General features: G+C 42.7%; 1 protein-coding gene across 1 annotated transcript; it reads right to left on the reverse strand.

The window, feature by feature from the left end:
* Positions 1-458: 458 nt before the first annotated feature.
* On the reverse strand, positions 459-17,374 carry LOC117474938 (collagen alpha-4(IV) chain-like; the record flags this gene model as incomplete). The annotated part of the gene is given in 14 exon segments (XM_034120974.1): positions 459-2,057; positions 3,291-3,574; positions 4,718-4,906; positions 6,226-6,342; positions 7,450-7,698; positions 8,184-8,339; positions 8,832-8,939; positions 10,296-10,424; positions 11,691-11,762; positions 12,150-12,257; positions 12,879-12,986; positions 14,070-14,144; positions 14,533-14,596; positions 17,196-17,374. Coding segments are annotated over 14 exon segments (2,102 nt in total), but the record flags the coding sequence as incomplete, so codon positions are not given.
* Between the last annotated feature and the right edge of the window lie 1,221 nt (positions 17,375-18,595).

Consider the following 18,595-nt stretch of genomic DNA (forward strand, 5'->3'; position numbering starts at 1 on the left):
CCCTTAGATACGGTGGACAGGTGCAACGCGTTACAATGACCCAAATCTCTCCCATCAGGAGACACAAAGGTTCCACATGAAGAAACATCTCCAGCAACTTGACAACACATGCAGCGTTTAGAGAACATTCAGCAACTTGAGGAGACATGGCAGCGTTGAAGAAGCTCAAAACACAACGGAGACCAGGGGACACTAAAGAGTGACGCACGCAGCTGGGAGACCAGGGGACACTAAAGAGTGACGCACACAGCTGGGAGACTAGGGGACACTAAAGAGTGACGCACACAGCTGGGAGACCAGGGGACACTAAAGAGTGACGCACACAGCTGGGAGACTAGGGGACACTAAAGAGTGACGCACACAGCTGGGAGACCAGGGGACACTAAAGAGTGACGCACACAGCTGGGAGACTAGGGGACACTAAAGAGTGACGCACACAGCTTTTAGTAAACACATGTCTCCTCAAGTTGCTGGAGATGTTTCTTCATGTGGAACACTTGTGTTTTTATATCTGCATCCTTTCTGAAGCTGCAGTGTTTCTCCTGATCGAGGTCGTTGTAGCACGTCTGCACGTGTCGCCCACCGTACATATCTCATCCCGAAGAGTTCGTATTAAAGTATAAAAGTTGCAGATCAAACATGATGCCTAAAAAGAAGCCGGCCGCTCGGTGTCCTCTGTGACGTGTCCTGACAGAATGAAGCAGTCTGCGCTCTCCTGATGGACACCTCTGATTGGTTGGCTGCAGGGCCGTTTCTTCCTATAGGCGGACTATGCCGATGCCCCCAAGCTGAACGTTCAGGTTCAGCCTCAATACATTTGGGGAGAATTACAATGAGTCGTCTTTATTTGTAGACAGAGCCCCCTCCTGTGTTCGGTGAAGCGTTATGTGCTAACAAATCTAATGTAGGATATAAACACAACTAAACTGCAATGAGAGCAAAGCTGAGGCTTGTGTTTGTGGGGTACAACGTCCAAATCATCACTGGGCTGTCAGCCAATGAGGGACGTCTGAGGAAGATGAAACATGTCAATGAAGCTCTCTTGCATTCATTGACGTAGAGGAGCCTTGTTGTTTACCTTTTTAATATACTTTTCAATTGCTTGGTTTTCGTGAAATGAGTTGTCCTCTTAAAGTGTAACAGATTGATGCTTCTCCACAGATCCTCTTAAAGTGTAACAGATGGATGCTTCTCCACAGATCTTCTTAAAGCAGGGGGGTCCAAACCTTTTTCACCGAGGGCCACATAGAGAAAAGCATTGGAAGGGCAGGGCCGCTCACTAACGGTGAGGCTTACTGCCTCATAAGGGAAGATCAATCACATGTAGGTCAATGATGCTCGATACAACAGCCTATCGCGTCAGCAGCTCATCAAACAGAAGCTTCAGGTTGATTATAATAAGAGGACTTTTGAAGGGTTTATTTCAAGCTTGTTATGTAAATAAGTTATTGGACTTTTTTCTTATCAACTTAGATTTGTTACAACATATTTTCCACTTGAATTGACTGAAAGTGGTCTCATTGACACGTGAATACTACTGTGTATGTTTACAGATATATTTAAGAAGTACAATACAAGACAAGCCCAAGTTTCATTAGTGGGCAGTATTACATTATACTTTCAGAATTTGCTAAGGGCCGATTCAAATGTAGTTTGGACACCCCTGTCTTAAAGGCTTCAGAATCCCCCTATTGTAGTTTGAGATAAATAGGGCCCCCAAACAGCATCTTGCATAGGGCCCCCAAACAGCTAGAAACTGCCCTGATTGGTTGTCAGCGATAAGCTCCTCCTCCTCACTCCCTCATGCAGACGTTGCACCTCCCGATGCTCTCCCTCTGCTGCCAGCTCTCCTTCAGTGTGGAGGAGGCGCTGTCGGAGGAGGCGGAGCTTACGGAGGCCTCCACGCGGGTCAGCCAGAAACTGTAGATGTTGGCGAAGTAGTGGCAGGTTCCTCGGGGCCCCTGGCACTCCACGAAGGGTTGGGCTCTGAAGTCCTTCAGACAGCTTCCTGAGGACGTGAGAGACTGGCCGCCGCCCTCATCCCCTGCTCCCGTATGCTGCAACACACACAGGAAATGACATCATCGCGAGGCGTTCCACTGACTTCCTGCAGACATTTCCTTCACTGAGGCTAAGGCACCTCTTCTCACCCTCTGTCTGAAACCATAGCCCAGTCTGCTCTGATTGGAGAGCAGGCCGGCTCTGTTGGGATTTTTGAGATTTTCAGATTTTTTTTGGGGGGGTTTTCAGAAAAAAGTCAGAATTCTAAAATGTTCTGAAAAAAATCATAGATTTAGAAAAAAAAGTCAGATTTTTAGGAGAAATAATAATCAGAATCATCTCTTTAGTAACAGCTGAAAGAGAGGGGGGATGAGGCTAGAATGATCTGTTTGGTATTTTGAGCAAAACACTTCAGAGACATGTTTTTAATATATCTGAGACCTTTAATATATGTCTAAAAAAATAGTATCAGAATCAGAATACCTTTTACCGGCGAAATGTGCGCAGTAAAAAGTTACATAATTTAAAAAAATACACATCCTGTAACAGTTCTGAGGATTTAGCAGCCAGGTAGATATTACACAGTTATTAACGGCATCTATATATATTGCACATCTAGCACATATTGCACATAGGTGGTTGGTATTTAGTAGCAAGGGGTGATATAGTCTGTGTTGTGGTGTGTGTGTGTGGGGGGGGGGGGGGGGGGGGTCAACTAGGGGCTGTGCTGGTTGTATAGTCTGACCTCTGCAGGAGGACTATATCTCCTATAATAGGAGACCTTTACATTTGATTATGATAACTTTAGTTAGAACTTTTATAAATGAATATGGCAAACTCTGACATTTCCTTCAATTTTCTTAAAAAATTCATAATTTTTTAGATTTAGAAAAAGAATATATAAATATAAAGTCAGAATATTTGAAAAAATCGAATGTTAGGAAAAAAGTCAAAAATGTAGATTTTTTTTTTTTTAAGTCAGATTTTTTGAAAAAGGTCAGAATTCTTACATTATCAGAATAAAGCAGCATTTTTTAATTTTCAGAAAAAAGTCTGAACTTTTATACTGCCTGTGCCGCACCTTTTTTCACCGTCGTATTCTTACATTTTCTTAAAAAATTCATAATTTTTGAGATTTGGGAAAAAAGTCTAATTAAAAAAAAAAAAAAAAGTCCTCCCCAGTACCCACCATGAGGAAGGAGTACCCGCTCCACAGGCTCCTCCACAGAAGAAGAAGAAGAAGAAGAGGAAGAGGAGGAGGAAGAAGAAGAAGAAGAAGAGGTACCCACCATGAGGAAGGAGTACCCGCTCCACAGGCTCCTCCACCGCGGGGGGCATTCGGGCTGGGAGGAGCTCTGGCTGTGCAGAGCCACTGGAGACGAGGCGGCTTCACACACAACACACCGACTGATGTGCTCCTCGATGGAGGCTCCGCCCACTGGGAAGCTGGGCACCGCCGCCGTGGTCGACAGCCAATAGGATTTGTCGTTTCGACTGGCGTAGGAGCAGGTGCCCATGTTACAGGAGGAGAAGGGCATCGTGGAGAAGACCCTCATACAAGAGCCCGCCTGACCTGGAAACAACAGTCATAGAAATAGAATCAGGAGGGAGTAAGTAAGATAAGATGGAACTTTATTTATCCTCTTGGGGAAATGCAGGCGTTTATAGTAGCAATAGGGTCAGAGTCAGGGTTCAGGTTATAATCTGAGCTTTATGGGGGTCTTTAATTAATAATAAATATTCCCAGAATAACAAGCGGAGAAAATACCCTTGTAGACATAACGCTGAGAGGCTAAAACAAGAAGAGTCCGTGCTGAAGTTGTTGAAGGGAAATAACACTAGCTAGCCTGGCCCCCCCTCTTTGTCGTCCACACACTAAATACCTTAAATCCATGAGATGAATGACCAATACCACCTGTGTCACTTCTGGGTAACATTTACAATCCTTTGTAGGCAGCTGCATATATGAAAACAAAACACATTACTCAAAAAAAAGGTTTCTTTAGTGTTTTGTGTAGTATTATGTGTCTCTAATAACAAACTAAAAGTCTACCAAAATCTACTAGAAATGTGTAATTTTCAGGATGGCGTCCAAAAACGCAAAGAATTCCTTAAAATACCCTAACTCCTTCATAATTTATTCTAGACAAGTCATTTCTTGTCTAAACGTATTATAACATATGTATTAATATGATTACATCATTCTAAAATCCCATATTTTGGATGTGTGATTCTATTAAAACCCTCAAAAAGGGCCGTCCGTTTCAAGTTCCGTATTATTTAATAAATATCATTTAGTTTCCTTTTACTGGAACAAGGCTTCATGATATCCTCAAAAATCAAAATATTGGATTTAAACATTATATAATCATATTATTGCAATTTGGACATGGATTTCTAGGCCGCCAAAAGACAACAAAAAAGAATACTTTAAATGTAATTAATTTAAATGATGAAGGAGTTAGGGTGTTTTAAGACGCCAACTTGAAAATGAGACCTTTGCAGTGGTCAGATTTTGGTAGACTTTTAGTATGTTATTAAGTACACCTGATACTAAAATAATCCATTGAAAAACCTTTTGTTGCAATTTGTTTGGGGTCAAACCATATTTGCAGCTGACTATTGTCTGATTTGAAGCGGGTTTCTTGTTATTCTGAGTTTGTATCCCCATGGTTGATGCATTGTGATTTGGATTGGATAGAAGCTAGATGTATACCCAGGTCCTGAGTGTGCGCCTTCTCCTGCCCCTCCAGGTACAGCAGGCTGTATCCCACCCACAGGACCCTCATGTTGATTGGACAGGTGGGGATCAGCTTTGATTGGCTGTGCATCACCAACATGAAGCCAGAGTTCACCTTCTTGGGGGGTCCGGAGGGTCCGCGGTCACCCATTGGCCCGGGATCACCTGATACACACAAACAAAATAAAACAACAGGAAGTTAGATCCACATTGTTAGAACACTCTCCCTGGTCCCCGGCTAGTCATCACATACAGAGCATCAACTAGTTCCTGAACAGTGTCCTTCACATGCTGATATCCAAGAGAGGGAGTTACAGTCACAAGATGGAGGAATACTCGTTCTTGTAGGTAATCATACATCCTGTCATGAACCAAATACTGAGTTTTTTCTCAAAATGATGTTTTTTTTCTGAAAATCCTGATTTTTTCTGAAAATCCTGACTTTTTCTAAAAATCCTGACTTTTTCTAAAAATTCTGACTTTTTCTCAAAATCATGACTTTTTCTAAAAATTATGACTTTTTCCTTAAAATTATGACTTTTTCCTCAAAATTATGATTTTTTCTCAAAATTATGTTTTTTTCTCAAAATTTTGATTTCTTCTCAAAATTATGATTTTTTCTCTCATGTTGGAAGAGGACATTCACTATTTTCCCAACACACAGGAAGAATGATGTATAAAGAGAACTGGATTCTATTTCTAGGATTACAACCATATTCAATGTAAATGCTGCAATGTTTTACTATATTTTTTAATGTTAATATAGTTTTCTCCAAATAGTTTTCTATCTGTGTTTTTAATCTTTGTTTTATTTTATGTATGTTTATGTATGCACCACGACACCAAGTCAAATTCCTCATATGTGTCAACCTACCTGGTGATAAACCTGGTTCTGATTCTGATTCAGATTCTGATACAGCGTTGGAGGGACTTCGTTAATTCCTATACGAGCTGCTCAGTGGTGCATGAAGCCAAAATGTCTCGGCCAACAGAGAGTGGGCACTTGAGTTTTCCTTAAGCCCCGCCTACATCCAGCTATTTCCCAATGTAAGTCAATGGGAAAAAGTATTTGTTGAAGTTGTAGTACCGCCATTTGGCAACTACCAACATTTGCTTCAACATCCGGCGCACTTCCTGAGGGCTTGAGACAAATCTTGGGGGTCTCACCTTTCACTCCCACTACTCCAACAGTGCAACATGAATATATATAGGACATAAAACAATTCAAACCAATACAAAATGTGAAAGAAATAACAATAGAAATGAAATAGTGCAAGAGAATGTTTTGAGACCTCTATTGTAAGACAATGGGGAAAAGTATTTTTGGGCCAAGTGACGTCGATGACTAACAGGGAAGTTGTAAACAATTTGGGACAAATCAAGTTTCAAGGCTGTATTGTCATTGGCACATTAGCTACAGTTTAAATATGGCAATGAAAAACTGAAGTCCTCCTCCAACAGAGCAACATGAATATAGGTCTCACCTTTCCCTCCCACTGATCCTCGGCCCCCCTGAAGGCCCAGATCTCCTCGGTCTCCATCTGGACCCAAAGACCCCCCAGGGCCTGTTGGACCCTCAGGACCCAGGTCCCCCTTTCTACCTGAAACACACACAAACGTTGCTTGTTTGGTATTTTGAGCAAAACACTTCATAGACATGTTTTTTATAGGGCTGTCAGTTGATTAAAATAGTTAATCGCGATTAATCGCAAATTAATCGCAAATTTTTTATCTGTTCTAAATGTACCTTAGAGGGATATTTTTCAAGTTTTTGATACTCTTATCAACATATGAGCGGACAAATATGCTTTATATGTTTTATTATCATTTGAACAATGACAAATAATCTCATGAATATTAAACACAACAACCTGAACATTACAAATATTCGCCTCAATTCAACCTAGAACCTCTCTCATACAATAATACAATACAAAGTGTGTGTGCGTGTGTGTGTGTGTGTGTGTGTGTGTGTGTGTGTGTGTGTGTGTGTGTGTGTGTGTGTGTGTGTGTGTGTGTGTGTGTGTGTAGAGACACTGTGATGGATTGTTGGAGCTATGTGCAGCTCAAGGCATATATGCTCCAACGTGTGCTGCCTGGACGCTGCAATCATGTTGCGCGTACTATCCGTGCTGAGTGCGCTGACTTTTCGTACAATGTCCCACTGTCTGGCTCCCTGCATAAAGTCAAGTGCTCGGCGCAGTTGTCGGCGAAATGTCGCTCCTCTGTTTTCATTGAAACAGCTCCTTATATCCGTTAGCGCAGCTAGCTAGCACCAGATGCTAACAACAACAACAACACGTAAGGTGTGCCTCGCTCGCTCCACACATACACACTCCCTCCCGGTCCTCCCGATGGCCAGTCCGGGCCTGCCGGTGAGCGTGGAAGTGTGGTCTGCCACAAGCGGGCGGCAGGAGCGGGGCTGTCAGCATCAGCTTGTAGATGGTATTTTAAACTCGATGCGCTCTGAAACTACGGGGCGGCCGAGGACAAAAAATACACATGCGTTAATCGCGTTAAAATAATTAGTGGCGTTAATTTTTTTTGCGTTATTAACGCGTTATTAACGCGTTAACTTGACAGCCCTAGTTTTTAATATATTTGTATATATCTGAGACCTATAATGTATAACTAAAAATAGTATAATAGGAGACCTTTAAAACCCTACATCTGTGCACCAGAGGGCTAGTTGTGTAGCGGTCCCTCACCTTTGGGGCCGGTCCGACCCATTTCTCCCTGAAGGCCGATATCTCCAGGTGTCCCGGGGGTCCCGGGGTCCCCTGGGGGCCCCTGGGTGGTGGGGGGGTACGTGGGGCAGGGGGACACACGGCCCTGCTCCCCCTTTGGACCCACCAGACCAGAAGATCCCTTCGGTCCTGGAAACCCTCCGGGACCCGTAAAACCTTGAGGCCCCCGAGTTCCTGGCAGTCCCATCAGACCTGAAGACCCTCGGATACCTACACACACACACACACACACACACACACACACACACACACACACACACACACACACACACACACACACACACACACACACACACACACACACACACACACACACACACACACACACACACACACACACACACACACACACACACACACACACACACACACACACACACACACACACACACACACACACACTGTTTATGGAACTACAGCACGGTCACATGACTTCACGTCACCACCGCTAAGCTAAAGGAGGCTAATTTTGGGTGTGATGTCGTTGAGTCGTAACATTTAGACCCCCATGGGGTATTTACTGACGTATTTTATGTGGTAGAACAAAACTTTAAAACATCTTCAACTTGTGTCAACCACAGACTTTATTTCACGATAACAACCAAAAACACATTCAGAAAAACATTGACCTCCAGACCAGGGGACAGGAAGTGGTAAAAGGCTGAGTCATGTAGTACTTTATTTTGGAGACTGACCTTTGCCTCCTGGATTCCCAGAGAGCCCTGGCTGTCCTGGGAGCCCCTGAGATCCCTTTTGGCCCTTTGGCCCCGGGCAGCCTGTGTCCCCGTTCTCTCCGTCATCTCCAGGCACCGGAGTGTTCTCACCTGGTTCCCCAGTCTCACCAGCACATCCTAAAACACCAAGCAAAAGGTCAAAGGTCATCCAGTTGATTGACCTGTTAAACCTTACAATGGAAATTGTCCAATAAAGTGTACATTAGTATTTGAGCTTATCTCCGACCGTTTTTATCTTTCAAAGTTGGTAAAGTTAAACGGTAATGTTGGTCAAACCCGGCAAACCATAATAATTATTCAGGTACTGAAGTTGTGTCATACATTTAAAAAAATGCAATGCATTCATCAAATTCAAATGATTATTCACGTAACATAATGACATTGTGGAAAACCAGAATACTTGATTTAGCTGAATGCAATCCCCAGAAGTTAAACGCTAACTTATGACTATATATGGACGACAGCATGGTCACATGACTTCATATCACCATCACTTCCTGCTGCAAAAACAGTGAATGCTTTCGTTATAGTGTTTATTATTTCAGATACATTAGAACAGGGTCTTGCAAAAAACCATCCTCTATTAGAGGGTTAAACCTGAAGTCTGACCTGGCTCTCCATCTGTCCCGGCACACCCTGGTTCTCCTCGAGGCCCCGGGATCGGAGCTTTACAGTCCGGTCCAGATGTACCCTTAGGACCCAGCCCCCCTGGTGTTCCTACAACAACAACAACAACAACACATAGACCCTGTTACTGACAAGGGTTGCAGTGGAATTGTCCAAAAATCAGCTCCCATCGTCTTCTCCTCTCCACTATTCCTCGACCTCTGTGTGAAACGTCACAGGAATAAGGGATAGTGGATAGGAGAATTCAGAAGGACTTAGGAGAAGAGACTGCGGTACTTAGAGAATCGACTGCACTTTCACTATCCGACGTGTTTATGATGTTATAAATGTGCGCCTGCTGCTGTGGGGAAATTATGGAAACTACAGTTTTCTATACAGCGGACTACAACATGGATGTTTAATAAGAACGAGGGACTACTGTAAACTCATCTAGAGACTCTGCACCGTGCTCTGATGCTGTTATGCTTTATGAACGGGGACAACAGAGAAACATATTCTTCATGACCAAAGATGGAATTGAAATAACAAAGGAAAGTGAAACTTATGCTCGTCACCTTTCCTCAGCTCCAAATGTTTCCTAAGCTAAAGGAGGTTATAAAGGAAGTTCCAAAGCTCCTTTCCTATCACCTAGAGAACTCAAACCGCTCTTATCATGGCTGCCACTGAGGGACTTCCGGGTCATTTCACTCCGTTAGGAACCTTGCTAAGTGTTGGAGCCGTGATAAGAGCTGTTCGAATGCTCTAGATCAGGGGTCTCAAACTCAAGGCCCGGGGGCCAAATCCGGCCCACGACTTCATTTGATGTGGCCCCGCAAGAGCTTTCAAATAATATAATACGTTTATTATACGGTTACATGCCACTTTACAGAAGCAGGTTGCCCATAAACTACATGTCCCACAATGCATCTCGTTTTGTGACATGCGCACTGAAGAGACTTGCAATTATTTGCCCTGGACTTCTGCTTTCAGACGTAGTTAATTACTAAGTTATTATCCTATCCCATAATAATCCAATCCAGAGGCAATAATGTGAAATAATACATTATTTTATATATATATTATATATTATATAGTTACAACCGGCCCTTTGAGTGCAACCTTTATGCGAATGTGGCCCGCGATGAAATTGAGTTTGACCCCCCTGCTCTAGATGATAGGAAAGGAGCTTTGAAACTTACTTTCATATTGAACACAAAATACATGGATCGATACTAGATTGAAAGATATACGACTCGTATGGACATTGTTTTATTGTCTGGAACACGCGTCTGAACAAAGTTCTCCCGTGCGCACCCCTCAGTGGCTTCAGTTTAGATTAGGTTCAAAAGTCACTACACTACGCTAAACGGACAATTCGACCGCAACCAGAGATTCAAACTCCGATCTTGATGAATCCCTGCAGCTCAATCCCATCCAGACCCTGATGGGGATCATTCTGATACAGACCTTGGGCTCCTGGAGGGCCCCGGGGTCCTGGTGGGCCGGGCTGGGATGAACCATAGGGTCCCGGAGGACCTGTAGGACCTTTATCACCTGGAAGACCCTTGGATCCTGGAGGTCCTGGAACACCCAGGCCTGAACAGAAAGACACACGATATCATTGTGATCACCAAGACCTCTTACCAGCTGAACTGAAACCAGTATAAACCGTTATAATCCAGAACCATCAGCAGGCGATTCCACATCAAACTGTTCTGGGGACTCCCTGAGACAAAATGAATACTCGGGAGTTCTCCAAAGAATTACAAAAACATTTATTTTTTCAGTTTGCGTTCGCACCGCCAACATTGACCCTTCTACGAGTCAAAATGGTGGTCTTATTGTTTTTACACGTTTACTTGATGTCTTTAGCAACTGACTTGTGATTGTATTGTGTGTGTGTGTGTGTGTGTGTGTGTGTGTGTGTGTGTGTGTGTGTGTGTGTGTGTGTGCATCTGTGGTTTGTTTGTGTGTGTGTGCTTGTGTGTTGTGTTTGTGTGTGTGCATCTGTTTTGTTTGTGTGTGTGTGTGTGTTTGTGTTGTGTGGGTGTGGTGTGTGTGGGTGTGTGTGTGTGTGTGTTGTGTTGTGGCATCTGTGTTTGTGTGTGTGTGTGTGCATCTGTGTTTGTTTGTTTGTGTGTGTGTGTGTGTGTGTGTGTGTGTGTGCATCTGTGTTTGTTTGTGTGTGTGTGTGTGTGTGTGTGTGTGTGTGCGCATCTGTGTTTGTGTGTGTGTGTGTGTGTGTGTGCGTCTGTGTTTGTTTGTTTGTTGTGTGTGTGTGTGTGTGTGTGTGTGTGTGTGTGTGTGTGTGTGCGTCTGTGTTTGTTTGTTTGTGTTTGGTGTGTGGGGTGTTTGTGTGTGTGTGTGTGAGTATGTGTTTGTTTGTTTGTGTGTGTGTGTGTGGTGTGTGTGGGTGTGTTGTGTTGTGAGTATGTTTTGTTTGTGTGTGTGTGTGTGTGTGGTGTGTGTGAGTGTGTGTGCGTGAGTGTGTGTGTGTGTGGTTGTGTTTGTTGTTTGGTGTGTGTGTGTGTGTGTGTGTGTGTGGTTGTGTGTGGTTGTGGTGTGTGTGTTGGTGGTGTGTGTGTGGGTGTGGTGGTGTGTGTGTGTGTTGTGTGTGAGTTGTGTTTGTTGTGTGGTGGTGTGTGTGTGTGTGTGTGTGTGTGTGTGTGAGGCTGGTTTGTTTGTGTGTGGTGTGTGTGTGTGGTGTGTGTGGTGGCTTGTTTGTTTGTTTTTTGTTTGTTTGTTGTTTGTTTGTTTGTTTGTTTGTGTGTGTGTGTGTGTGTGTGTGTGTGTGTGTGTGTGTGTGTGTGTGTGTGTGTGTGTGTGTGTGTGTGTGTGTGTGTGTGTGAGAGAGACTCATACCTCTGGTCCCCATGTCCCCCTTTACACCTTTCAGTCCATCCAGTCCGTGCAGCCCCAGCGGTCCAGGAGGACCTGACGCATTGAAACAAAACAAGTCATTTAGTTTTCTTTGTTCAGTATAACGTCATAATAGAATTGGCTTATCTGGAGCTTTTATTTTGAAAAAGCAGCTTCAGGTAGCAGGAAGAGTCAGCTGATCAAACTGGACATATGTTATTTACATCTTGATGATATTTGATGAGGATTTGATCAAATGTGTTCTGGGTTCTTCCTGATCCAGATTCCCATTGAGTGTTGAAAGGACCTGTAGAGAGGGACTAACTCTACATCAAATGAAACTCCCCCCCACTGAAGGAAAAAGAGGAGGGCTATTTATTCTTTCTATTTACTTGACACTGTTATTTAGTAGGACAATAACCTAACATGGCTGACATGACAGCAGCTTTAGAAAGTTCTGACCTTGGAGTCCCAGGAAGCCTTGAGGACCTGGAGGACCGTCAGCACCAGCTGTACCTGGAAGACCTGGAAGACCCGGACGACCTCTGGGACCGGAGGGGCCGACCACACCTGGAACCAGACAGAGAGACAGGTAGAGGAACTAGGGTCATTTTCTACAGAATAAAATATAGACATAGTCACATTGTGGAAAGGAACTAAGTACATTTACTCAAGTACAAGACCTGAGTACTTCTACTTTTACTCAAGTACAAGATCTGAGTTCTTCTACTTTTACTCAAGTACAAGATCAGGGTACTTCTACTTTTACTCAAGTACAAGATCTGGGTACTTCTACTTTTACTCAAGTACAAGATCTGAGTACTTCTACTTTTACTCAAGCACAAGATCTGAGTACTTCTACCACCTCTGTATATAATAATTTACTCTCCTTGTCATGAATTTATATATTAGCTTTAGAGACCAAAACCGATTGGTTCCAGGCTGTCTGCTTTACGCATTTTAACATTGGACATCCTCAAGTGGCCATTTGAGGAACTGCAGGTGTTTATACTTCTGCGTTGGAATTATTCCACCCAGGAGGTCTTAAATAAATGACTCACTTTGTTTCTTACATAAAGGTTTTCAAACACTTAATAATTGAAGTTTCTTTGCCGTAGTCCATATCTATGGTAAGCTAAGCTAGCATCATGTTAGCGTAACACGGTGTAAAGGCTTGATGAGCTTCACTACCTGGTGGGCCCAGATCCCCGCCATCGCCTGGGTCTCCTTTACATCCTCTCTCTCCTGAATCCCCCGAGAAACCGGCTCTTCCAGGATCTCCTCGAAGTCCAGGAGCTCCTGAGAAAGAGAACAGCTGATTCATCCAGAAATTCACATCATGGTTAATTCAACAATCATCTGAAACTAAGGAACACAACAGATTCCCTTTTCTGAAATGAAGTCATGTATTCTTTCACTATTTGCTTGTCTATAGATTAATATCTAAATATCTAAAGCCTGGCATGTTTATCTCTAGTGCTTCCTGTTTTGTTGGTTTGTCTATCTGTCTATTAGGGAGGCGTGTGGCGCAGTGGATAGAGCCTTGGTATGGGGATCAGGGGAGCACAGGTTCAAACCCCACTGCAGTCAGCATGTCGTTGTATCCCTGAGACACTTCACCCCAAATTGCTCCTGTGGGGATTGTCCTCAGTATTGAGTATGTAAGTCTCTGTGGATAAAAGCGTCTAACAAGTAACATGTAATGTAATGTTCAGCAGAACTACAGAAAAAGGACTAGTCCAATTTGAATGAGACTTGGTGGAAGGGTGTAGCATTGGCCGAGGAAGATTCCCTTAAAGGGGACCTATCATGCAAAATGCACTTGTGTACATCTTTTCTACATGAATATGTGTCCCCGGTGTTCCAGGGAACTCACCAAGTGTCAGAAAACACAACCCTCTCTATTTTCCTCCATACCCAAATCTCTAAAAAAGGGGCTGCAACGGATCTGATAAAAACTGATCCAGATTTGAACACTGTCCTGACGTCAGGACGGTGGCGCTACGGCTATTGGGCCAACTCCACCAATCAGGAGGAGACAGCCACGGCCATTGCCGTTCGAAAGCGCTGGAGACGCTGTAGTACATATGCCAGGCCAGTAGATGGTGCTGTTCTCACTGAATCTGCCCTTGCTAAAACAAAGCTAAAAAATGTCAAATTGAGCGAAATGAGGCATGGCTAAAATGCATGATCTGTTTGGTATTTTGAAAAAAAAAAGTATAAATATGCCTTATATAGGTATGGTCCTACACTATATTATTCAAATATAGCATGATAGGTCCACTTTAAATAATAAAGCAGATCCGAATCACACACATCATTTTTTCAATAATGGAAAGAGTCTTCTCTAATTCGACATTTGCTGCAGAACCAGATCGTCACCTTGTGCACCGAAGTCTCCAGGAGGCCCCTTGCCTCCAGGCGGACCGAAAACACCAACTGAGTCTCCTTCATCACCTGAGGCACAAATAGAAACATTACACAACAAACCTGCACTTATAAATACACGTTAATACATGCAACACTTTTCAATATGAAGCACTTTGTAAGGAATTGGGTTTCTCTGATGGCAGTTTGTGTTTTTAAGGCTGTTACAGGGAGACAATGCCCTTTTGAACATCTTTGCTTCATTCTCTCAAAAAGTTACTGAAAGATACACTTTTATGGATAAAAGCTTAAAACTAGAAAAGAGAAAGCACTTTGTGTGAGTAGACTTTCGTTACGAATTTAACTCTTAATGGCACTTTGTGATTTTGACGCTATTTCAGTGAAACAATGCAGTTTTGAACATTTAACAGATTTTTGCTTAATTCTTAAAGGTCTTGGCGGTGGGTTGAGTTTCTACCTTTAGATCCGGTACATCCTCGGTGACCGGGTTCTCCATCTGTCCCTGCACATCCCAGGTCACCCTGCAACCAAAAATAGTCAAATATCAGTATTTTAAGATAATAAGATAAGATATTATTTTATTGATCCGTGTTTGGGAAATGTCTTTGTTACAGCAGCATGTAGAGAAGTATTGTACATGAATTAAACATTTCATAAAATACAAAAAAAAACATTAACAGCAAATATAATTATATAAACAGTAAACAAATAAACAAAACAGAACAGTATGTAGATAACAACAAGATCAGCTCATTTTCAGACAGGTTTTTATAGAAATGGATAAAAAAGAGAGAGAATCTTTGTTCCTGAAACTTTCAGAGTCTCTTTCCACAGAGGGGACACATGTTGATGAAGAAGAGACATGAAGAAGAGGGGACACATGTTGATGTAGAAGAGACATGAAGAAGAGGGGACACATGTTGATGTAGAAGAGACATGAAGAAGAGGGGACACATGTTGATGTAGAAGAGACATGAAGAAGAGGGGACACATGTTGATGTAGAAGAGACATGAAGAAGAGGGGACACATGTTGATGTAGAAGAGACATGAAGAAGAGGGGACACATGTTGATGTAGAAGAGACATGAAGAAGAGGGGACACATGTTGATGAAGAAGAGACATGAAGAAGAGGGGACACATGTTGATGTAGAAGACACATGAAGAAGAGGGGACACATGTTGATGAAGAAGAGACATGAAGAAGAGGGGACACATGTTGATGAAGAAGAGACATGAAAAGAGGAGACACATGGTGATTAAAAGAGACATGAGAGAGGGGACACTGTTGATGAAGAAGAGACATGAGAAGAGGGGACAACATGTTGATGAAGAGAGACATGGAGAAGAGGGGACACATGTTGATGTAGAATAGACATGAAGAAGAGGGGACACATGTTGATGAGAAGAGACATGAAGAAGAGGGGACACATGTTGATGAAGAGAAGACATGAAGAAGAGGGGACACATGTTGATGTAGAAGAGACATGAAGAAGAGGGGACACATGTTGATGAGAAGAGACATGAAGAAGAGGGGACACATGTTGATGAAGAAGAGACATGAAGAAGAGGGGACACATGTTGATGAGAAGAGACATGAAGAAGAGGGGACACATGTTGATGAAGAAGAGACATGAAGAAGAGGGGACACATTTTGATGTAGAAAGAGACATGAAGAAAGAGGGACACATGTTGATGTAGAAGAGACATGAAGAAGAGGGGACACATGTTGATGAAGAAGAGACATGAAGAAGAGGGGACACATGTTGAGTAGAAGAGACATGAAGAAGGGGACACATGTTGATGTAGAAGAGACATGAAGAAGAGGGGACACATGTTGATGTAGAAGAGACATGAAGAAGAGGGGACACATGTTGATGTAGAAGAGACATGAAGAAGAGGGGACACATGTTGATGAAGAGAAGAAGAGACATGAAGAAGAGGGGACACATGTTGATGTAGAAGAGACATGAAGAAGAGGGGACACATGTTGATGAAGAAGAGACATGAAGAAGAGGGGACACATGTTGATGTAGAAGAGACATGAAGAAGAGGGGACACATGTTGATGTAGAAGAGACATGAAGAAGAGGGGACACATGTTGATGTAGAAGAGACATGAAGAAGAGGGACACTGTTGATGTAGAAGAGACATGAAGAAGAGGGGACACATGTTGATGTAGAAGAGACATGAAGAAGAGGGGACACATGTTGATGAAGAAGAGACATGAAGAAGAGGGGACACATGTTGATGTAGAAGAGACATGAAGAAGAGGGGACACATGTTGATGTAGAAGAGACATGAAGAAGAGGGGACACATGTTGATGTAGAAGAGACATGAAGAAGAGGGACACATGTTGATGTAGAAGAGACATGAAGAAGAGGGGACACATGTTGATGTAGAAGAGACATGAAGAAGAGGGGACACATGTTGATGTAGAAGAGACATGAAGAAGAGGGGACACATGTTGATGTAGAAGAGACATGAAGAAGAGGGGACACATGTTGATGTAGAAGAGACATGAAGAAGAGGGGACACATGTTGATGTAGAAGAGACATGAAGAAGAGGGGACACATGTTGATGTAGAAGAGACATGAAGAAGAGGGGACACATGTTGATGTAGAAGAGACATGAAGAAGAGGGGACACATGTTGATGTAGAAGAGACATGAAGAAGAGGGGGACACATGTTGATGTAGAAGAGACATGAAGAAGAGGGGACACATGTTGATGTAGAAGAGACATGAAGAAGAGGGGACACATGTTGAGGATGTAGAAGAGACATGAAGAAGAGGGGACACATGTTGATGTAGAAGAGACATGAAGAAGAGGGGGACACATGTTGATGAAGAAGAGACATGAAGGAAGAGGGGACACATGTTGATGTAGAAGAGACATGAAGAAGAGGGGAACATGTTGATGTAGAAGAGACATGAAGAAGAGGGGACACATGTTGATGTAGAAGAGATATGAAGAAGAGGGGACACATGTTGATGTAGAAGAGACATGAAGAAGAGGGGACACATGTTGATGTAGAAGAGACATGAAGAAGAGGGGACACATGTTGATGTAGAAGAAACATGAAGAAGAGGATTTTGCATAATAGGTGACCTTTAACTCACCTGATCTCCGGTTTCTCCGGGGAACCCGATGTATCCTGGTGGTCCTGAGCGTCCGGGCGATCCTGTAGGTCCTGGTGGTCCATAGGGCCCGGGGGGTCCTGGGACTCCTTCGATGCCTGGTGGTCCATTCAGGCCTGGATATCCTGGGTTAGCAGTGGCTCCTCGCAGACCTTTATTTCCTGTAATAATAAGTTTGAAAACCAATATCTTTTTATCAAATAACTTTATTTGCCACGTCCACCTGGGCCCTTCGTTCAAGCTGCAGAATTGGGACGGTACGCTTAGATAGTGTGCCGAATAAAAAGGTAACAAACTGAATTGTTGTTTTAACAAGAGGTTAGGATATACAACAGTACGGCTGGTACTTTCATAGATTTGTCTTTAACTGATTACCAATAAGTCAGTAGAGTTAGTTTGTACTCTCTCAGTCAGTAGAGTTAGTTTGTACTCTCTCAGTCAGTAGAGTTAGTTAGTACTCTCTCAGTCAGTAGAGTTAGTTTGTACTCTCTCAGTCAGTAGAGTTAGTTAGTACTCTCTCAGTCAGTAGAGTTAGTTTGTACTCTCTCAGTTAGTAGAGTTAGTTAGTACTCTCTCAGTCAGTAGAGTTAGTTAGTACTCTCTCAGTCAGTAGAGTTAGTTAGTACTCTCTCAGTCAGTAGAGTTAGTTTGTACTCTCTCAGTTAGTAGAGTTAGTTTGTACTCTCTCACTCAGTAGAGTTAGTTTGTACTCTCTCAGTCAGTAGAGTTAGTTAGTACTCTCTCAGTCAGTAGAGTTAGTTTGTACTCTCTCAGTTAGTAGAGTTAGTTTGTACTCTCTCAGTCAGTAGAGTTAGTTTGTACTCTCTCAGTTAGTAGAGTTAGTTAGTACTCTCTCAGTTAGTAGAGTTAGTTTGTACTCTCTCAGTTAGTAGAGTTAGTTAGTACTCTCTCAGTCAGTAGAGTTAGTTAGTACTCTCTCAGTTAGTAGAGTTAGTTAGTAGAGTTAGTTAGTAGAGTTAGTTAGTAGAGTTAGTTAGTAGAGTTAGTTTGTACTCTCTCAGTTAGTAGAGTTAGTTAGTACTCTCTCAGTCAGTAGAGTTAGTTTGTACTCTCTCAGTTAGTAGAGTTAGTTAGTAGAGTTAGTTAGTAGAGTTAGTTAGTAGAGTTAGTTTGTACTCTCTCAGTTAGTAGAGTTAGTTTGTAGAGTTAGTTAGTACTCTCTCAGTCAGTAGAGTTAGTTTGTACTCTCTCAGTTAGTAGAGTTAGTTAGTAGAGTTAGTTAGTACTCTCTCAGTCAGTAGAGTTAGTTAGTACTCTCTCAGTTAGTAGAGTTAGTTTAGTAGAGTTAGTTTGTACTCTCTCAGTCAGTAGAGTTAGTTAGTAGAGTTAGTTAGTACTCTCTCAGTCAGTAGAGTTAGTTT

Source organism: Trematomus bernacchii, unplaced genomic scaffold (assembly GCF_902827165.1).
Source record: "Trematomus bernacchii unplaced genomic scaffold, fTreBer1.1, whole genome shotgun sequence".
NCBI lineage: Eukaryota > Metazoa > Chordata > Actinopteri > Perciformes > Nototheniidae > Trematomus > Trematomus bernacchii.